Here is a 24,113-nt window from a genome sequence, read left to right as displayed (position 1 = left end):
CTTGTAGGTACAGCTTTCTTGCCATACAGTATACCATTGGATTTCTACGTTGATCGACCATTTGTTTTGTTGCTCATGGCCCGAAGTCCTGATACCATTTTGTTTGTGGGAAAAGTTACGGATCCTCAACCATAATAATTAAAATTTGAAAGAAAACTTACTACAAATGAAATCACGTTATAATAAACAATTAAGTGATAAAATACTAGTCATTGGAAAATCCAAAATGGAGATAGCTCATATACAGATAATAAATATTGTATTCTTGATTGAAAATGGAATAGCCAAATCACTCATAATCAATCTCATAGAACCACTGTCTTAATTCACAACCCTTCTAGTGCTCTAAGTAATTCTAACAATTACATGTTTTGCCTTTCACAATAACTGAATATTTATAATTGATACCGAAACTTGGCAAATGTAGAATAATTAGAGTGTTTCAAGTATTGCAGAATACACATAGAACGTTAAATTAAAAGTAATACTGATGATTCTAGAGAAAGGTTTATACTCTGAAAAATATAGAAAGTAGTACCGTACAAAATTTGAAAGTTGAATATATGAAATAAAAAATAGAAAAGAGAGCTTTCAGAAACTAATAGTAAAAGTACAAATATTCACTTTAACAGACTAACGACTTGTTGATGTGATGCTATAACTAAACCAAAAACTATTTTATGTATAGTATTTCTATGAATGAGGAAAATAACATTCAAAACTGTAGAATAAATGTGTATTTAAAAATAAAGTGTTTCTAAATTGATTATAATAATTTATTTCAATTGTTCGTGTTTATTTAGTAACTATGTTAATGACGTTACATGTTGCAATTAATGTGCGATTATTTTTATAGAATCCGTTGCAACGAGTGAAGTCTAAGACAATTGTCAATATTATCCTTAAATATCTTGAAATTAATGTAAGAAGATATTATTAACAAATCTCTAAAACGTTAAAATGTCATGTAAAATGCTACAAGAAATTGAAAAGAAAGAATGATTATCAAAGAATTCTTGCAATGAATAAAGGTCAAAGCCTGGAAAACATGTAGAGACTATTATATGAATATAAATATTCAGTTACTTGTATAATTTAACCATACTTTTTAAATGTCCATAATTTGTTACGCGTTTTGCAAAGCATACCAACATAGCTTTTTGGATTTTATGTTTTAAGCCTTATTAAGAACATGTCATTACTTGTTTCAACGTGTTCAAGAATTTACAATATTTGAAACAATGAATATATTTCTTCTACTTGCCAGTAGTACTTAACTTTGTCAACAAAATACCAAAGAACTACAATTCTAGGTTTTATACGTATTTGATTCTGCAAATTACAATAAATTTCCTTGTAAACTATCACATTTATTGTCAATTGTTATCGTATGCTGTTAAAGAACAAAAGAATAAAATATTATTGATGTTCTAAGAAAATTCATATTTTGTATTTTTTGTAAAGTTATTAAAGAAATTACATGTGAAACTTTAAAAATTTTATTTCCATCTTTCTTTTATCATATATTTATAATAGAGAATATCTGTTATTCAAATAATTGTTTGAACAATTATTCAAAAAAAAAAATAGTTACACAAACCATTATTCTGATAACAAATAGTTTAAACAATCCATTATTTAGATGATTAATATTTAGAAAAAATATTCGAATATCAAATAAATAAATTAATAATTCATTCATTCAAGTCTCCCTTTGTCAGTAATGAACGCTGTAGCTGTTGCTAATCGCAGAGAAGGTGAAAAGCAAAGAAAATACAACAACCTTCTCGAAAGTTTTGTTTACACTCCAATCGCTATTGAAACCAGTGGTGCTTGGGGTGTAAGAAGTCTTGAATTCATTAGGGAGGTAGGAAGACGCATTTCTTGTGTTTCCGGCGAAGTTCGCTCCACATCTTACCTATTACAGTACATATCTGTTTGTATCGAACGTGGTAACGTCTCGTCGGTCCTGGCACTTTACCTCCTGGAAAGGAACTGGATGAGGTGTTTATACTCTAATAAGAATAGTTTTATATATATTAGTCCCTGGACAATAGTTTTCTTTGACCTTACATTTATATATTTAAATTGTAATTTATATGAATGCAAACTCATTGTAATTATCTCATTTCGGTTTTGTTTAATAATTCATTGTTGTAATTGTGTATGGAATTAGTGCAATTGTTGTGACAATTTTATGAAAATCAAGTCATCTTGGAGTTAGCAATTCAGAAATAATGAATTTGGTTGCCGATGCACTGGCTATATAATTAGAAAAACTTGAATTGTAGTTTGTCAGTAATAAATAATGTATTTTTAAATACTGTATTTTAACACATGAGCTGTGAATAATCTAAATTTATAACTAAATAGAAAATTAATAAATTAATAATTATTAGAATATCAATATAGTAAAATAAATAATTAATCGAATAACAAATAATAATACAAACAATTAGATAGCAAATAGTTATACAAACAATTATTCGGATAACAAGTAATTAAACAAACAGTTAGTCGAATAACAAATACTTATATAAACAATTATTCAAATATGAAATATTCAAACAAACAATTATTCGGATAACAAATAATTATTCACATAAAAATAGCTATACAAACAATTCTTTAAATATTAAATACATAAAGAATTGTTCGGGCCAAAACATAGTTAAACAAACAATTATTTGGATAAGAAATAGTTATATAAAATTAAAATATAATTTATTAGAATTCTAAATTATTCGACATTCAAATAAAATAACAACAGGCATAAATGAGTAATGGAACAATAATTGCTAACAGAATAACAGTAAAATATAATAATTTGAATAAAATTGTAACAATTACATTAAATAAATTTGTGAAATAATTGCGAAAAATAATTAAATTAGCAGGAAATATATTTTGATAGTCGAACCAAAGGAAGGGAATATATAAAAAAAATATTCGGATAACAAAGAGTTGTGCAAACAATTATTCAGATAACAAATAGTTAAACAAATAATTTATCAGATAACAAATATTTATACAAACAACTATTCTAATATCCAATAGGTTAACAATTATTCCTATAACAAATAATTATTTGGGTAAGAACTGGTTAAACAAACAATTATTTGGATAACAAGTAGTTATACAAGAAATAATTTAGATAACGAATAGTTATAAAGATAATTATTCTGATAACAATAAACATTCGAATGTTGAAGATGAATTTTAAGATATTCAAATAAAACAAGAAGAATATTTTGAATAAAGAATACACTATCCAAAGAGCGTAGACTCCCTACTATCAGATTTAACGCAAGGGATTTATTTCCAAAAAGAAAAAGATCAAATAAAACATTAAAGTGAGATACTCCCAAGTGTTCAATTTTTGTTTATTTATTCTGGAATTTAATGTCCCACGATTAAGCATCGAGGCTAAGTGAGATGGTAGTAATGATGGAATGACAAAAGTGGGAGGAAACGGGAGAACTCCGAGAAAATACGCATACTGTGATTGCCCATCACAAATTCCACTTGGCGGGAGTTAAATTCGAACCAGGGATTCGACGTAACAAAAATGACGCTCTACCATTGATCCATCTTGGCCATGTGTTCAATTTTTAAACAAACCATGCCTACCTAAGAAGGAAGTCAACGTTAGAGATTTGACCTTGATTCTTCATCCTTCCAAGTTTTGTGCGGAGGAAGCCATATAATTGTCATCCTGTTGAAGATCAACCATTAGTGTCTAACATTTATATTTAAACCAAAATCAATATCATCAACATTGATTTTATGTCTTCCTCTAACATTTAAAATGAGCCAACTCAGGGAATGCCTTTTATTAATTATTATTAAACATCAACTTGGCTGAAAGGTGACCCAAAAAAAGTTTCTCCTTTCAATTTTGGAAGACTTTTAGAAAGAGCTACACAAATTGAACTTCAGTCAATTTTTAGGGACGTATAGACTTCGAAACAAGTGCACAAGTTGTACTTATGAAAATTTTAAGGAGTCACTGTTAAATGTGAATATCTACAACAAAGTGTATGTAGTCTTGTCTAAAGGGATGAAATGATTGGTGGTATCCTACATTGTTTTAGGTCTCCAAGAGGTGTCCTCTGGTTATAAATGTTATCAGGTTAACATGGAATAAAAGACCATGTAACTATATTCAATTTGGTCCTGAGTGAGACCTAGGTATGCTGGAAGCACTGCCAAAAATACAAAATGTGAGTATGAAGGTGTATGGAGAAATCCACCTGGATATATTCCACAGTAGTATTGTAAATACTTTTCTGTACCTGTCTCCTCTTCCCTCCTTGGCTCCTACTCTTTCTCTGTGTTGATACTCCGAGCGTTAAGAAGTGCTGTGACGTCAAATATCTCAGCTGGAAATGACTATTGTAGATAAATTCATGTAACTGAGAATTATGATCAGGAAAAATGTATTTCTATCTATGGCCTACGAGCCACATAGCTATTAAAAGAATGTCAAGGGTACTAAAAAGCATAGTGCCTAAACTACCGTAATAGCACCAAAATGTCAATATAATTTCTAGTTAGTGACCAATGGATGAAGATTGAGATATCTAGAATAAAATTAAATCCTTACAATGAAATGCACAGTAGTATTGACCGACATATAAACGGTTTGGTGCCCCTGGTCCGTGGTTCAGAACCCATAATACCTGGCTCGGGTACCATGGCCCATGGGTACATAGGGCCACCCTATCTAAACTTTGACAATGGGTATCTTAGCCCACCGCTCAATTTTGGGGAAGAGTGCATAGGGAGACTTCTAAAACTTTGGAAATTCCCAAATCTTAAAATTTTGTATGGTAGTATAGGAATACCTTTGAAAGAAGTACCTAAGTAAATAGTCCATTTCGTTCTCTTGTATGGTTAAAATATTGCTAAACATTCAAACTTTGAAGTTATCTCACGTATGAAGTATTTAATGAGACTTTATCACGTTATGGAGTTACGTGGGTGAGTACAGAAGTTCATTGTTTTTCATAGGACATGAGTAAATTAATGCACTCGTCTTAAATTTTGGAAAGGGAACATTGATTTATCACTTAAATTTGGGAATTGTCAAAAATAAAATTTGATAATTGTCAAAAATATTAAATATTAAATACCAATACTTTAATATATTGCAAAAGTTCTGCTAGTGCAGGTAATAGATAGAGCTAGGTTGAGTAAATTAGAGTCCGGAATCGACTTCCACTACCGGTTTATTATTTTCAAAAAGGTCCTGTTATCTCTTTAAACAACAATATTTACAGAAATACAATTCTCTTTATTGTGAGGTAGAAATTAGATAGCTCAAAACCATGTGGCCAAGGACAGGATCTGTACAGAACTCCGGGCGAGCTAGGCAGAGTGGCGTAGCAAACTCCTAGACTCTAGTGAAGCAATCAGGAGGTTAAAAAGTCACAGAGTCCCAAAGCAGGCTAAGTAACTGAGGTTGGGAGCCCGAAAGAGCTCCGAGCAAGCTAAGTGAGGTAGAAGGGAAGCCAAAAGTCCCGCAGCAGACTATACAGAGAAAAAATCGTTCTCCGGACAGCGGTATATTGTACAAAAATACGGTATCCTCTTGCTTACTCTAGAAATCAGTACGGAGCATACGTTATCCGTATGCTACATAGGCACTGCCCTTATATGTTACATCATGCCGTTGCAGGATGTCTGACATCTAACAGTTTTCCGTATATCACATGCATATACTTATGTTACCTTCATCAGCTATGTTATATACGTCCATTTGTATGTGAGATCCTGACCGCCTACATTGTTTCATACGGAAAGTACGTATAGATGAAACACTTATACAGAAAGTATTATAAAATATGCGTTTTCAGTTATACGTCTGCTGTACGTTAAGTCCAAAAACTACAGGAATTACGCATGTAACCTATCTTTTTAAGTACGCCACCTACATTTTTTTCTCAGTGTAGAGGCTTTGAGGTTGGGTTTCTTCTAGTACTCCAGGCAAGCAAGAGGAGGGGAGACCAATCGAAGTCCGCTGGATGCTATCCAATATATAGGCTCTCCGGGCGGCGGTGGCGCTGCTGCTCCCATGTCGTCATGTGACTTGTAGGTGGAGTTGGTGGTCTGTCACCTGCTTCTTGTAGTAATCCCACGTGAGGTGTAGTACTCCAACGTAAAACATGTGGTTGATGTTTACAAAGAGGAGCAAATGTTATTGTTTACAAACACTGTGGTACATTACAATATACTTTTGTAAATTGGGTTAGTTCTGCTTGTTCCATTTCATGGGTAAAAAGTGCCCAAAATGTACGTTAAAAGTGCGTTTTATCATGTTGTAGATAATGAAGATTTATGACAACATATGGTCTTATGGATAAATACATGAGTCAATTCTCTTTCATCGGGCATTGGTACTATGATGTAGCTTTCTTAAATCTTGATAGGAGTGTGTTGGCCCACTCTTAAACTTTGGAAATTGTCAAAACTATTCGTTGGTAAATTTAAATCTGATTTAAACTACTTGTTGAGCAAAATAATACGTTTATTGTAAAAATTATTAACGTGTAACAGTTTCGTCAACTATACACCTGAATTCATCACACACTATGAATACACAGGTTGTGACAGATTTTATACCTAAGAGATAGCGAAAAATATCCCTGGATGCTGATTGGTTACCATAGGCTACTACTAACCACAAACTATACGCTATCTCAGACTAGCTGATAGGAAAACAAGAAAACTCCCCTACTCTCCTCCTCTTTCTCGCCGCAAGAGGGGAAAGCAGGAATACCACCCCTGACAGGGAAGGAAACGTTTGAGACATTCATATCAGTATTGTTTAAAATCTAAATTTTCCACTCCACTACGCGCACGCTTTCTGTCAATGTGAGGGAGTTTGCTGTTCCTTTTAGCTACTCTTAACCCACCCATCATTCACAACTTCAATTAATATGGTTACTTTAAGAAAAGGATATAGCATTGTTTATGCATTTTATAGGCCTAATACATATTGATTTGACCATTTAAAAAAATATAACAACAGTTATTTATAAACCAAATTTATGCTGATTCTTTTAGTTGATGTTAGAAGGGGGGAGAGAGTTATGAGGAATAGTTGACATATGTTCCCACTGTAAAGAAAGAAACAAAAATAGTTGTATATTCGATTGGACATCGAATACGTGGAATATCGCTGTGAAGATTGTGTGAATTTAGCGTGTGTGAACTCTATAGTGTGTGAAAATACTGTAGTGCTTGTATATAGTGGGGCGTGTATTAGTGGATGTATGTGTAATACATACAAAAATAGATTTATTTATTTTTAACGTGGTTTTAGTGTGCGTGCTAAGCAAGATTCTAGAATGTCTTCCAGTTCCGTGATAAAACATAAACGCGGAAAAGCTTTGAGAAGTGGTGAGAGGCGCTGCGTTTTGAATGTGTTTAATTCTTTGAGAGAACACCATCCTCATTTAAATGCAGAACAATTGGCCGACATGACTGCAAAACAGACAGGGGTGGGACAAGCAACTGTGTACAGAATCCGACGGGAGGCCAAATTTAATGAAAATAAATTGAAAAGTCCAAAAAAGACGTGCAAAAGCACTTCCCTACTTGAAAAATACGACGATTTTACGAAGTCGGCTATTCGATCGAAGGTACATCAGTTCTTTTTCCAAAATGAGCTGCCAACGTTAGATAAAATTCTGTCAGCAATAAACACCGATGATGACCTTCCATTTTTCTCTCGTGTAACTTTGCACAGACTATTGAAAGTTATGAAATTTAAATACGTGTTGCGCAACAGGAAAGGTTTCATAGTTGATAGGGATGATATTGTGATCTGAAGGAGAAAGTATCTCCGCTATCTTCATGGAAAACTGCAGGACAGTAGCCAGTCCAAAAACGTAAAGGGGGTCCGGTAGAATTTAGGGGGGGAAGCAATCCAATCACATTATAGTTCATCAACATATTATTGTTCATTTTCAAGTCTACAGTGAAAATTTTAGTTAAGCCAGTAAAAATTTAGGGGGGCCGGCCCCCTAGACCCCCTTTGATACGGGCCTGAAAAGGAGTCGACACACTTTTTAGTTTTCTTGTCATATGTTGTTATATTTTTGTTGCCATATGTTACGGAGGAATGGGGGCTCAGTGGTAAATTATTTACTTCCGGTCCGGTCCTTGGTCATGTAAATTCGTGGCTAATGACATCGTGTCAGTGAGTTTTCTCGGGGTTCTCCCTTTGCTGCCACTTTCATCTTCCATCAATACTTTCTTATCATTCATTTTCAATAATCATAGTCTGGCGCGGGAGACCCGGGTTCGATTCCCGGCGGGAGCTCATGCGGTTCGGATTCCACGTTAATCAGTAGGTCCACGTCTCATATAGCCTCGCTGCTGAAAAGGGACGTTAAACTCAAAATCAACTCAACTCAATTATCATAGTCTCCTTTAATCTATATGGAATACGTGCGAGACGTTAACTAAATATGTCCTTTCATTTTTTCATGCTTATGTTGGTGTATTAACAAAAAAGAAACCTGATACAATCATCGTGCTGATACAATAAATTGTGTACAAGGTCCAACCCTGCCATCAGTTGTAATGCACACTCGAGTAGCAGACATAGTCTGCTATTCCAACGCTTCTGCACACACCCCGCTTTTTGAATTAATGAGCGTACTTAAATTGAGTTGACAGTTACTTGTTAACCCGTTTTGGTTACTCTCTTTAATGTGTTAAGAACCAAGAAGTATGTACACGTTTACCTGAGAGTTTCAATTCGTTATTTACACACAGTTTTTTTTTTTTTTTTTAAATATCTACATAGCAGCGAGTGGGGGTTTGTATTGCTAAAGAGAACAGCAACACAACCCCCGTCTCAAACTGTAGGCAGCTAGCAGGTGGGTGGTGGGGATAGAAGTTCCTATCAACTTGTCTGAGATAGACTTTAGAATATAAAACAGAATCAAAAATCGCTGATTCCCCTAAGCGATATTTAATTCACAAAATAATCTTTAAAAATAACACTTAAATAAGAATACTAAACAAATTATATAAATAAATAATAATACTAAAATTTATAAATATAAACCTGTATTGATTAACATATTCAATCTTCAAGGTTCCTTAATCATTTATTATAATGTTCGTCAGTTTTAAGTCTTGAATTCCAGTTCATGGCCCAATCACCTTCTATTTCAATAAACGTTGCTTCTTTCCGTTTTCTGACTAACCTTCTCTTCTCTTGGCCCAGCACTTTTACTTCACTTCAATTAATCGAATGTCCTGTGTCTCTTATGTGCTTATACACTGAATCTCTGTCTCTCTTCAACCTAACGTCGTCCTCATGTTTTTTTTTTTTTTTTTTTTCGGTTCCTTTAAGCGCTTTCCCGTTTCCCCAATACAGCACATATCACATTTACTGCACCAGATCTTATATATTACTCCTTCTCTCTTCATTTATCCATATTTGGCTTACAATACTTACCCGGGATGTACTTGAACCTGAACTTACAAAGTAGGGGTGATGTATATATTTCCTAAAAGGGTCAAGGTAAAGTGTAAACCGGTTATCAAAATTGGGGAGGTCTCATGCATTCCGCTTGGGGGCAGCATTTCACTCATTTTTATTAAGATATTTAAGCCTGTCTATAAAGTCCGTTGCAACCCCGAAAAATCTGAAACGGTGGGACAGATATGAAAACAGGAAAACATGTCTTTCATCATTTCAAAAGTGCAACTTATCAAAGTAAAATAAATTGTCCCAGGGTCCCCCGCTGGATCCCAGACAGGGTCCAACTCAAAATGTTTAAATGGAAAGGGGGTTCAATTTGCATATCGTATGAAAGTTTGTGTTAAATGAAAGAAGATAAATCAAGTCTCGACTCTCTACGATAAGCCCGTGTAAAATGGCGGTGGGTCAAAATGTCAACACAAGGGTGATGAACTTGCAACATTCTAGTCTTTTTTTTTTTTTTTTTACACCTGTCTCACAGTTTTAGATTAATAGTAGCGGGCATAAAATTTTCAATGACGCCTATGTTGACATTTTTACCCACCACCATTTTGCACAGGCTTATCATCAAGAGTTAAAACCTGTTTCATCTTTCACTTAACATCAGCTTTCATACGATACTCAACTTGAACCCCTTACCCATTTCAACATTTTGAGTTGAACCTCGTCAAGAACCCTGCGAGGAAACCTAAAACATTTTCTTACTTTGAATCATTATACTTTTGAAATAATAACAAATCCATGTTTTTGTTTTTACACTCATCCCACAGTTTCAGATTCATAGGAGTGATCATAGACTTTACAATTAGGGATGGTACCGAGACCGAGACTAGTCTCGGTATCGCCTCGGTCTCGTCTCGATAATTCGAGACGAGACCGAGACCGAGACGGACTTTTATATACCGAGACGAGACCGAGACGGACTTTTACTTACCGAGACGAGACCGAGACCGAGACAGACCTCAATAAATCGAGACGAGACCGAGACGAGACCTTGGTCAGTCTCGAAAGTCTCGGTCTCGTCTCGAATATTGACAGCTATTTTGCCTTTACTCAAAATTTGTTTCGCTGCTGTGTGAGATAATATGGGAACGGTTGACTGATGTACAGTGGCGTATTTAGGGGTTAGGTGTCGGGCTCAAGCCCCTCCGGAAATAAATTTGTGATCATTTTTTCGCATTGCACGTACAACACAAATGTTTCTTATCCGTTCCTCAAGCCTCACCCGAAACAAAATCCACTGCTGTTGTATAATCTTCTCTCTCTCTCTCTCTCTCTCTCTCTCTCTCTCTCTCTCTCCCATATATAAATTCAAAATTCTGAAAATGTGTACCATGTTGTGTGAAATATTGAAGGGAAAAGTTTTCTTCTAGATATTCTGCAATACCACTAGATAAACAATCAGTGTTGCCAACGCAAAATAAAGTTGTATTTTCTCAAATTGCACTATGTAAGGTATTACCTATTTCTAATTTAGATAGGCACATGTCTAACAAGGGGCAATACAGTATCACCATCAACATTTTGGAGATCTCTAATAACTCAAATGGCATAGACGGTGCAATGAGCATCATTTGTATCTTAGCGTCAAATACTATGATAATGGTAGGCTACAGTGGCGTATTTAGGGGGGAGCTTCCGGGCTTAAGCCCCCCCCGAAATCTTACTTACTATAGTAAAGTATATGAAATATCTTGCACAATTTTCATATTTTCAGGCAAAGCCCTCCCCGAAAGTTAGCAAAGCCCCCCCCCCGAAAGAAAATCGTAAATACGCCACTGGTAGGCTATAATGTATTTCGAATGAATGAAGGATCAAAGTTACAAGAAATGAAATTTTTTAACTTTTTCTAAAGACTTCACTTCGAAAACGTGCTGACATATCACGTCTCATCATGTAGATGCTTCCAAAAGACTTAAGTGATCATAATGTCATTTACAACAATTGTTATTTCAAACCGTTTCAGAGATACCAAACACATGAATAGTGATTGTTGTAATGCTTAAAATAACGTATTTATGTTCAATTTTTATAATGATTATTGCTTTAGTTTGCTTCTATAACATTACAACAATAGTTTTTAGTAGTTTTAATTACAAGTTAGGGGTTGGCAAGATGGCGTAGAAGAATGTTCTACACAAGAGAGCGTCATGCTCTTCAATTATTTCAATTTAATTTTTAAAAACAATTTCAATTTTGGACATAATTTAGTGTATTACAATTTTTATAGTGTTATACATGATTTTTTTGTATGTTCTACGCTTCTGCCTTCCTTTTTAATTCACAAACTAGTGTGGAAACAGAACTATTTGAAACAGGCCAATTCGTCCATTTTGGAACGGGCCATCTTCTACAATTATATTAACAACAAAAAGATTTAAAACAATTCTAGTGAAGCAGTCAACTTGGCCTTAGTGCTGTGACTTTTTAATTATAAAATCTCCCGCGAGGGAGATGAATAGAATAGAATAGAATTACAAGTCGCAGTTCCATTATTCTAAGTAGTGTTGCCAACTTAAATAAATTGCTAAATATTATTCTAAATATAGTGCAAATAACGTAGCTAAACTGCAAAATATTTTAAAATTACTCGTAATTTGTTTTATGGTGCAAGAATGTTTTCAAAAGAAGATGCTTTTCGTAGTCTTTATAATGTTAATGTTAATTTCAAAGTTTTGGTTCCAGCAATACATGTAAATGCAAATTGTAACTGAAATTAAATGTAACTGATAACTTTTCGGTAACACTAGTTGTTCCCCTAAGCCTTACTCGTGATGTACACAAAACTATGGTTAATTAAAAGTTCTAATTACACCCTAGTTACATTTCACTTGTTTTAGTTTGACTACCGACCACTTCATACTCGATCCATACCATAGCTGCATACCGTTATTCAAGGATTTATAGTTAGTAATACACATTGTGTTGTTTTTTGGTTTGGTTTGTTTTAGTTTAATGTCCCACAATTATGGTAGGACGTCTAAAGAAGACGTGGAGCTAATGATTATATTGGAGTCCAAATCACTTCGGTCGTTCAACTGTACTCCCACTGGAAATCGAATTCGGGACCACGCGAACCAAAGTCAAGCGTGCTAGCCACTAGACCAAATGGAGTCCTCACATTGTGTTGATTTAAATAATTGAGTCAGTGTTGTCAGATTCGAAGATCAATAACTAGCGTGTCTGTGCTCCAAAAGTAGCGGATTTGAACTATTTGTAGGACAAATATATACAGTAGAAATGAATTATTTGGCAACTAATGACTGGTACTAATGAAATGGTTTTTAATATGGACTGGAAAATGTGTTGGACATATTGCAAGAAATTATGATCGATGAACAGAAACAATCCTAGACAGGATACCACGAGATAAAAAAACAGCCTAGAAAACGTTCTTGTACAAGAAGGTTTGACGAAATCAAGACAACTGGGGAGTAACCTGAGAAAGAATTGCTCAAGATAAATAGTTGTAGAGAAGACTTGGAAAGACCTTCATCCAGCAGTGGGTTGATAATTGTTGATTATGATTATGGTTATGATTTTATTATATCTGGACCTAAAAGATAAACTAAACCAAGTTATAATTTCGTAATTTTACAGGAGAAGCGAAAAACCGGTTCCGCAAGTAAGACCTATAGTACTGTTTTTCGAACTATACTAAGTAGTTACAAAGTAATAGGATGCTTTTAGACTTATATTATTACACCACTAGAAAGAACATAGTTTATTTTAAAAAGTATTGTTAAATCAATTTCGACCAAAAATTGATTTATCATAGTCTACCTCTAAAGCTCATATATATACTGGGCAAGGCAGGGTAAAAACGGATCCAAAATTTAACGAAATTCGTACAGCAAAAAAAAATTAATATATATATATATATATATATATATATATATATATATATATATATATATATATATATATATATATATATATATATATATATATATTTGACTCTTCATATTGAAGCAAATTAATAGGAAAGAAAATTAGAAAGTTAAAAATCACTCGTATTGCCGGGACAGAGAAAATAGATACATATAGCTCGAATTACCTATATACTTATATGATATAATATGTATGTCCATGTTTCACAAGTAATTTTCAATCAATATAAAATTTCAATATAATGAACGCACGATTAGTTTTCTCGAATAAAGATCACATGCACCGCTGAGAGCTCAGGAATAAGCTTAATCTATGTTACGTCACTGGATATATGCTTATGTAATATATTACGACCTTATGAACTTGTATAAGAAACAGAATGTATTTAAAGTGAGATGCGAACTATACGAAACATCGGACTTTAAATCTAACTTGTTTGGTAATCCAACCCGAGACCACAGATAGCAAAGATGAGTGCCGTAGCTCCCACCACAAGGTTAAGGAAGTTCCTGTTTTAATGTGTCAATTAAACACTGAGATGTGAAACGGTAATAAAGCATTTGATCAATTTGAAACAAAATATAATGTAGTAATAATTTACTCTATTTGTTAAGATAATGAATGTTATATTCTGTTTTTAAAATGACATTCAAAGCAGAATGTATTGGATAATAACTGAGAAATTGTAAAATTTCAATTTCGGTACGATTAAATACATTCGTGCTGCTATGTGTTGCGTTATCCGTTAGGAGGTATTGAACAATTCTGATTCAAAGGAAGGAAATAAACTACTGTATAGTACTGGGGTTAATTTAATAGAGTTTAATTGTATAGGCAGTACTGAAGCTATTTGAGACAAAGTCTATTGCTGAAAGTGAAATATGAGTTACTATTAGGGTTTTATCCCGGGTATGTTATACCCACTGATGATTCAACCTGGAACACACGCATGGAAAGCATTAGCGCCAGCAAATTAGCTACGACGGGGTACATCATACCATAATTCTAAGTCAAGAATGAAGGCAAAAAATACGAAGCGGAAACGACAGACTGTACGATAATAATACTTTCACAATTTTAATTTTACACTATATATTTCGAGACTTTCGAGACGAGACCCGAGACGAGACCGAGACTTGGCCTTCGAGACCGAGACCGAGATCGAGACAGGTATCTGTTGACCGAGACGAGACCGAGATCGAGACGGCGATTTTTGACTTGATACGAGACCAAGACCGAGATCGCTGTTTATCAACCGAGACGAGTCCGAGACTGTATAAAGTCTCGTCTCGTCTCGTCTCGTCTCGATACCATCCCTATTTACAATGAAGATTGTTTTGATATTTTAACCCACCGCTGTTTTGCACAAGCTTATCGTAGAGAGTCGAGGTTTGATTTATCTTCTTTCATTTAACACCAACTTTCATACGATATGCAAGTTGGCCCCCCTTTCCATTTAAAAATTTTGAGTTGGACCCCGCCTGGGACCCTGGGACAATTTATTTTTCTTTGATATGTTGTACTTTTGAAATTATGAAAGACATGTTTTTCTGTTTTCATATCCGTCTCACCGTTTCAGATTTTTCATGGTTGCAACGGACTTTGTAGATAGGCTTAAAGATCTTAATAAAAATGACTGAAGTACTGCCCCCAAGCAAAATGCATGAGACCTCCCCAAATTTGGTAACCGGTTTTGATCTTACCTTGATCCAGGCTTGTAGGAAATATATAAATCACCCCCACTTTCTGGGTTCAGGTTCAAGCACATTCCCAGTTAGAAGTTCTATTGTTAAATTTTAACTGATTGTGTCTGTCATTGAGCTTATCGCGATGGGAACAAAATAGCCTCGCTGTTGACGTCCCAATCAAACTTTAACCAATAAATCCCATATTAAACTGTAGTCCATGTCTTATATAGCCTTGGTGCTGAAGGGAATGCTAAATCCCAATACAACAAAGCAGCATTAGTCAAAGAAGATAAAATGAAAATGAAATCTTTAAGTTTTACGTCTTACGGTTATGCCGGCCAGGCTAAAAGAGACGGTGATGATGAGAAATGAATGAAATGGTGAGAAGTCAGAGGAAATTGGAGAAATCTGAGAAAACCCACGGACACAGTGTTTGTCCACCACAAAGCCCAATTGGCTCGAGCTACAAGGAAACCAGGGACCCCACGCACTAGAGGTGAACGCTCTACCACTGAGCTACCGCATCCCTAATTGTAGAAGGTAAAACGAGGACAGAAGTTGCCGAATCTGACAAAACTTTTCTCAATTTATCTTGCAATACAGCGTAAACATTAGCTGAACATACAGGGAATAATTCACGTTCAGATCAACGCTACCCTATATAATCGTAAATCAGTAGCAAATTTTAAGTATAGCACAACTAGCACACGTGTTAATTTATGTACACTCATGTCCAAGATTATTGTCTATAATTATGTTGTTGTACGAATAAATTTGATAACGAATTCGCCCGCTATTTCTTACAATGTTAGTATGTGAATAATCGGCAAAGACATGTATCTGGAAAATTTCATGTCAAAAGAGCAGTAAATAAGAACAATAAAACGAAAATAAAACTTTCTTGTCCATTTAGCATTATTTTGTTTTACTCATTCTAATTTTCGTATTTATAATTCTTTTCCTATGAAATTTACCGCAAATATACATTTCCCGATTATACACATTGTATCAGTATTAAAAGTACCCTGCAAAATCATTATCAAATTATATTCTTACAAGAAGACAGTTATAGATATGTGACAATCATTTTGGACATGAGTGTACGTTTAAAATCGTATTTATTATCATAATACACCTTGAATGCCTTATTAATCACTTGAAAACACATCGGTGGCTCAGTGGTAGAGCACTCACCTTTGGTATGAAGGTTCTCGTTCGATCCCCTATTACGCGAATTTGTGGTGAACATCGTGTCCGTGGATTTTTGTTCGAGGCCACTCAATATAGACTCCATCTGTTATGACGCATCTTGTTCAACGTTCTTTCCATGCCTTGAATGCATTTTGATAAATTCAGGTGGTGGGCTTTTCTCCATTATTTCACACAAGAAATGAAGGCCTTGTCACTGTCGAATGTTTTCCCTCGCAGGTGAGCTTTCAGATGACCGAAAGGAAGAAATCGAAGGAGCCAAGTCCGGACTATAGAGTGGTTGAGGGTCGATTTCATGATTTTCTGCTCTGTCATTATGGCTGTATGAGACTTGCCATTGTCATGATGGAGTTTGCTGACCTTACCTTGCATCTCCGGTCTCTTATTCTGGAAAGCACATCGTACCTTATCCAGTGATAAACAATAATGTTTCTTGTTAATTGTGCAACGATGTTCCAAGAAATCTATGAAAATGACACCTTACTGATCTCACAAGGAACGGACATGAACGTGTCATCCGGAAATCCGAATCAAACCTAGTCCATTTGATAAACATAATAAAGATATGTTCATACATAAAAAATTAGGTGCCATGGACAACGGAGTAAGTCCTTGGGGCCCATTAACCCTGTTTAAAAAAAATCGTAGACTCACAGTGAAATTGCTATTGTATCAGCACTGTTCATTGGAAAGTCATGATTTATAGTTCATTCTCTTCAGCGTAAAACAATCTTTCCAGAGGTGCTATGTATTGGGGGTCATAACGTACTTGAACAGGGAAAATAGGGAGAATCTCAGGAAAATTCCTCCAGAAATCCCTGCTTTGGCCCCCTCTGGAGTGGCTCCGGGTAAAAGCAAACAATCCAAATGTATCTCGAAAAATGTATTTCGAAAAATAAGAAATGTGTGTTTCAAATTTTGTATTGATAGACATAATAGGTATGAGGGGAAATTGTGTATTGGTATAGAAGCTTTTTCCTCATATCTATTCCGTTTATCAATACAAAACTTGGTACATACATTTCTTATCCCCTATAGTATTTTTCGAGATACATTTGGATTGTATCCTTTTACCCGGGGGCACTCCAGAGGGGGCCAAAGTTGATGGCAGGGATTTCTGGAGGAAATTTTCCCAACATTCTCCCTATCCAACCTGTTCAAGTACGTTATGAGTCCCAATACATAGCACTTCTGGAAAGCTTGTTTCATGTTGAAGAGAATGAACTATAAACCATGACTTTCCAATGAACAGTGTTGATGCAATAACTATTTCACTGCGAGTCTACGATTTTTTTTATAATAACAGGGTTAACGGGCTCCAGGGACTTACTCCGTTGTCCATGGCATCTAATTTTTTGTGCATGAACATATCTTTGTTATGCTTATCGAATGGACTAGGTTTGATTCGGATGTCCAGATGACACGTTCATGTTCGTTCCTTGTCAGAAAAGCAAGACCGTAATTTTCTGGCCTGATTTAGAAAGTTGAGGTTTTTCAACCGCTGCAACTAGCGTTGGATACTGGCGCAATCCAATGTGTGATTCTTATAACACATCGGAAGTAACTTCCTATGAATTGATGTGGCTAATTCATCACCGATTCTGGACAGGAATGTCATTACCGACCGTTGGCGGGTCCTGATATCTACTTCAGTGTCCATTGTGGTTTATCTGTGAACAATGGGAAATAACAGAAATAACAATTATTAACCATTTTGAAGCCAAAGGATCAAAGCGTTTTCATCTAACATTTCATCACAATTTGCAACTACCGTAGGACGGGGATACTTTGCACATCAGGGGTTACCTGGCACAAAATATGAAAAGAGCTTCAGTCCTCTGTCGGTAAAACCATTAACTGTAAAGAGAAGGTTTCAACTGCCACCGTAAGATAGAACATCTAACTGTATTTTGGTTGTAATGTTAGCGGTTAACATCAGTTATTACCCGGAGGGTTTGTTGTTGTAGAGGTATGGAAAGCAGTCACTGTAAAGGCCGCCAAAATTTAAAAGATATCACGTACAAGAATTTCCGTCAAAGTCAAGCCAGTTTCGTAGAATACTACTATGTATAATAGGACTTCCATGCAATAATTGAAATTGAAATGTAAAACGTTTCAAAGTCATAAAAAATTAAAATTGGGAGAAGGGTTTCAGCCTCTACTCGGGGTTACTTTGCACAGGTCCAAAATACCGCTTAGATAGGAAATTATTACTACTGGAACCTCCTGCATTCTAAATTTAGGTAAATTTCCTATTTAGGTAGATGGCGAAATGAATTTCTTGTTGGAAAATAAATTACGAACAGTGGCGGATCCAGAAAAAATAGTTTGAGAGGGGCTTCACTCACAAAGACCGCTTTTTTTTTAGAAATCACTACATTTTTTGGAGGGGGGGGGGCTTGAAGCTTATACACATAGGAATAATTAACATTAGATTTTTTAAAAAAGAAATCATGCAATTTGGGTGGGCTTCAGCCTGCAAGTCCCGAAGCCCATAAATCTTCCACTGATTACGGTTGGTATATTCTTGGACATAAGGAATAACCAAGACAAATCAGTTCACGGGGATTGTATTTTCTGTTCCTGAGTTGACATTTTTGTGGGACATATGCTAAACTATTAGAATGTGGTTCCTGTCCCGGTACCAGAAAATACATAATTTTCTTTACAAATATCGATAATTCAAACTAAGTACTGATACCGGTACTATCATTGTGATATCAATATTTGTAGACTGTATGCAGTGATGTGTAGAAAGTAAAATATATAAATACTGACGGGAAAACATTGCGCAGAAACGTTATGTTCGTATGTTGAACATACTTTTTTGTATATTGTGCAAAGTAACCCCACCTATGGGGTTACTTTGCACCAAGGTTTATATTTCAATAACTATGGTCATACTGAATGTTCACTAATGAACTTGCACTAATGTTTTCCTTATTCATGTAGTTATTATGTGCTTAAAATACAGTGTTCTAAATCACCACGTTTGTAAGTTACATTCGATTTTTTTTTTTTTTTTTAATTCCTTAAATCTTGTGCAAAGTAACCCCGTATTACAGTAATAGAAATGTTTTACCCATCTGTGTAAAACTTATATTGAACGCCCTTTGCATTAACGTTTTTACGTAAACAGGATATTTACATGAGCTTACTTTTAGTACTTTTAATTGAACACAGCGTAGCAATGCATTCAACGATCTCCTACCAGTAATAGAGCCATGAGCGTTAGCCATTAAATCAACAGAGAGGGCTCAAATATTAACGCAATATTGTGTCAGACGACTTCGGACATAGTACCTTTCATTTGTCAGAGCATTTTTGCTTTGCTTTATGGAAATTACAAACGTAGAGAACGCATAACAACCGATAAAATATTATTTCGAAAGTGCAATGAAACCAATTAACTTCGCCATCTAACTGGACCTCATTTTTGTGCAACCTGCATTTCCTCCTAAGATAAGCATTACTGAGCCTTATGCAGTCATTCTGACGCGTGATTAGTGCCATACTAAAGAGTTCGACTAACATATGCAGTGGCGTATGTGATTTTGTTTCGGGGGGCTTTGCTAACTTTCGGGGGGGAGGGGGCTTTGCCTGGAAATGTAAAAATTCTGCAAGATACTTAATTTACTTTACTATAGTAAGATTTCGGGGGGGGGGCTTAAGCCCGGAAGCCGCTCCTTAAAACGCCACTGAACATATGTTTCCTGCAGTACTCAGGCCTTTAGTATGACTCTAATCATACGTCAAAACGACTCTGCATAAGGCCCACTGTCTTTAAGTTGACCAACTGTCCAGGCCGGTAGCCAGCCCAAAAATGTAGGGGGGGGGGCGGTAGAATTTATGGGGGACCCGACCCAACCATATTATAGTTCATCATCATATTATAGTTCATTTGCAAGCCTACCGTGAAAATTTTAGGGAGGCCAGTGAAAATTTAGGGGGTCTCGGCCCCCTAGCCCTCCGTGGATACGGGCCTGCTCAGTGGTACAGCGTTTACCCCTAATGCGCATAGTTTCTGCTTCGATCCCTGACCAAGCAAGTTTGTGGTTGACAACATCGTGTCCGTAAGTTTTCTCCTCCAATATTCTCATTCCACCAATTGTTCTATCATCATCCACTGCCTTAATCATGCGTCTCCCTCAGCCTAAGTGCAACAATTGAGGGACCTTAAACTGAAATATTTCATTTTATTTTCCCATTATCACGGTAAATGTTCGAAGTTCGTAAATCCACAACTAAGGACTACCTTTGGTATTGTGCTACGCGAGCCTTGGAACAGTTTCGATGTTCGTGTCTCCTGGAGCTGGAGTATTCTGCATCTATTGTCGTATCCAGAATGGTTAAATCAATAAAGAATGTGATGTACTATTGTAGTGGTAATATTGAATTTACCACTTTAAAATTATAGTATGCAAACTAAGACAAATATTTGTTAGATGTTATTGTATTTTTCTACAATATAGTAATAAAATAGAAACTAATACATAGAAAATAAATAATTACTACGGTAGAAATAAACGCATTATAATTTACAATAATTTTTGTTTAAAATTTGCTTATTTTCTAAAACTTGTCCTTTTTTTTTTTTTTTTTTTTTTAATCGGACCGATGATAGCCAATGCATACAGGTTTTACTGCAAATATAGCACTAGCAGTTGCATTCATAGTGCATTTTGATTAAGACGAGTTTTTCTTTCTTGACAAGTTGTCGTGCATTCTAAATAACACAATACTAAAATATTCTCGCCTCGTGAAAGTTTGATAAGAGAAAGAAAAAAAAAAACAGAAAATTGCAGCGAAAATAAATGCAACTTTATTAATAAATCTGTTCGTATCTTCTAAAATACATAATAAATTTTCACACATGCAGTCCGGACAGATTCCGAGAACTTACTTTATGGACTATTTATAGCTTCATATGTCAGGACAACAAAGCGGTGAATTTATCTCAATTATAGAGTCAAAATCCAGGAAGAGATAATAACAACTATCCTTCAAGTTTGTAACGACATTTGAGAATTTCTCTTGCATTTTATCAGCGAGCAAAGCTTGTTGCTATCTTTCGCTAGCACTTTTCACCTTTTATTCAACCCCACCATGATATTGTTTTCCATTCCACAAAAACCAGTTGGATTTCTCGTTTTACACCGGAAGAGAGCGTTTATTTCGAAGAAGACGCAGAAGATAGAGCAATACAAATTAGCACACTTAAACTATATTGCGTAAGAAAACAGTTACAAAAGATAGCTAGTAATTTATAAAGTCTATGTTCAACTTGCAGAAATGGGTGGTTTCCATTTTGTAATTTACGTCTTACAACGTTTATGTTTTGTACTGAACGAACTAAAAGAAGTTTGAATTCATGATACAGTAAGTATTTGTTGCTCCATTTCATAATGAAATTAATATAACTATCAATTATTGTATAGGAACTATTGTAGTACAGAATCAATTCCGTTTCTGTCTTACTTTATTTTGAAGGAACTTTAAAAAGTTCGGTATTGAATTATCTATGTCTGTGTGTGTGTTATTTGCGAATTTCTCCATTTTGAGCCCTTTATTCGATTGAGCATCAAAAACTATCTGAAAGAAGTTATGGAATTTTTCAGTCTCTCTTACCGTCCCCGAGATATTGGTCAAAAAAGTTCCGATTTCGGGAGATTTAAGAAGCCATAGCTCGGGAACCGGAAGTCATAGAGAGATGACATTAGTGTTGATCAATACCAATATTGATTCAAAACCAATTACAGTTATTGATTCCAAAATTATTGCGCCATTAGTTAATCAATAAATTCAATATACAATTCAATATACAATGTTATCGAAAAAAAAATATCTTTTTAAGTTCGTTCTGGCAATGCTCTTGTAACATTCTCAACTGGTTTAAAATTATTTTTTTAAAAAAATGGTTCGGAAACCTTAACGACCAGTAATACGTCGGAGAAAATTAAAGTACAAAGCAGTCAACCTGTAGGAAGAATCGCTTTTTGCAGGATTTTTGACGTTAATTTCTCAAAAAAAGTATAATGGAAATTTTCATCAAATTGGCTGTATATGTGGAATTTTTCATACTTCATCAACGCAAACTTCAAAACAATCAACAAAATTATCTGTGGCCAATAAGTAAACTGAATCTTTAATAAACTTGAAACCAGTTTTAATTGCCAATTTTTGTTACCGAAAAAAATGCATGTTAATTTGAAAATAATTTTGTACAGTGACTTGATGCAAGGTCGCCCCTGTTGTGGTTTCCAGAGGGGGCAGGAGGCAAGTATAAGCGATATTTCAAATATAGTTTCAAACTTTGCGGTAACTATTCTAAAAATTCAATTGGGTTTTAGATCTTCCGAAGTGTAATTTCCTAGGAAATTTTTTAAAAAGCAATCAAGAAACAAACCAAATTAAGAAACGTCCCACATGATAGTACTGGAGATTCTTCAGTGGAGAATATAATACAGTAGAGCGTCGATTATCTGAACGTCGGTCAACCGAACGACCGCTTAACCAAACTGTGTACTCGCTCGCACCTGTTACTCTCCCACCCTACCGTCCATCATCCCCCTCACTCCCAAACCAAGTTTCCCACAGTAGTCGCCGCACTGAGCCACCGCTGGCGGAACATTGCTTCTAATGGGGCCTTCATAAGGCGCTGCTGACAGGCCAAGCCGCCAGTCGCTGTGTTTCAACAATCAGCACACTTCTGTCGGTTTGGCACTGGCTGTAGAAATAGCGGCAGTATCAAAGCTGTTCACAGCAACAGCTGCGTCAGCTTAGAGTTGAGGCGTGCCGCTCCGCGCATGGCAAATAAACATGTACAGTTCGATTATCCGAACAAACCAGTTTTCCGAACACCCATGTTCCCCAATTACTTCGGATAATCGACGCTCTACTGTATTACTATTATAATTAGACTGGGAAGAAGATGATAGCTCAAAGAAGTGATGGCAATACTAAATTCTAACAACAAAATGTACTTGTTTTTGTCAATACTTTCAATTCTTTCTTTGAAGTAAGGAAAATTCTTATTCCGAAACGTAGAAGATCGAAGCTTATGGATAAAAAAAACTCATATATTGATTAAAATTAGTGTCATGAAGTAGATTCATTTTTTCATATTTTATAAGTTTTTTCTTAATTGTAATTAGTGTGACGTCAAAAGCAAAATGGGAATTTCTGCTTCTCAAGATGGAATTTTGTAAAGTTTCAGATTGGCATCGCTGGTAGAAAGGAGTGAATTTCAGAGGCAGATCGTGAGTGAAATCACGCCAGTAAAAAGAAGGTTCTTTTTAATTAAAGAATTAAAAGAAATCTTTCTTGATGAGCTTACTGTTGTGTACAATAATTAGTAAATTAGATGACCTTTCTTTCCTTAGTTCCACGCGATAAAATTATTTTTATCAGTTTTACTTTTCTCAGGAGCCGCCCCTGGCGAATTTTAACATGGAGCTGCAGCTGAATATTTTTTATCATATATATATATATATATATATATATATATATATATATATATATATATATATATATATATGAAAGTGACTACGTTTATGACTTAATAAATCTTGAACCACCAAACCGATCTCGATCAAATTTTCATCATTGATGAGATGGATGAGGTTCCGGAGTTTATATACAGTTTCATCTTCCTAACTTAGCGGACTTGTGAGTTGTTTTTTCATGAATTTTGAACTTCCTCTACTCCTTTTCGGAGGATGTGCCCTCCAATCAAAGTAATATCATAGCTAAGAACCCACTTCAGGGTAGGTAAGTACTATATATCCAAAAATTTATTTTAAACTGCTCAATCATTTCTC

At 35.1% G+C, this 24,113-nt stretch overlaps 2 protein-coding genes across 2 annotated transcripts in view; both read left to right on the top strand.

Annotated features, from left to right (window-relative positions):
- The window catches only part of LOC145684612 (iris-like), a 47,948-nt gene extending 46,529 nt beyond the window's left edge, over positions 1–1,419 (top strand). Inside the window, exon 8 of the mRNA XM_081756999.1 lies at positions 8–1,419. Coding sequence (XP_081613125.1) covers positions 8–135 — 128 coding nt within the window. The 3' untranslated portion in view covers positions 136–1,419. The remainder of the gene's footprint in view (positions 1–7) is intronic.
- Positions 1,420–7,352: 5,933 nt separating this feature from the next.
- LOC145685020 (serine protease inhibitor 42Dd-like) overlaps positions 7,353–24,113 on the top strand; it is an 87,687-nt gene continuing 70,926 nt past the window's right edge. Inside the window, exon 1 of the mRNA XM_081757360.1 lies at positions 7,353–7,646. Coding sequence (XP_081613486.1) covers positions 7,353–7,646 — 294 coding nt within the window. The remainder of the gene's footprint in view (positions 7,647–24,113) is intronic.

Source organism: Thermobia domestica, chromosome 5, assembly GCF_964235325.1.
Source record: "Thermobia domestica chromosome 5, izTheDome1.hap1.1, whole genome shotgun sequence".
NCBI lineage: Eukaryota > Metazoa > Arthropoda > Insecta > Zygentoma > Lepismatidae > Thermobia > Thermobia domestica.
The sequence above is the reverse complement of the archived record's forward strand: the minus strand, read 5'-3'. Positions and strand labels throughout refer to the sequence as shown.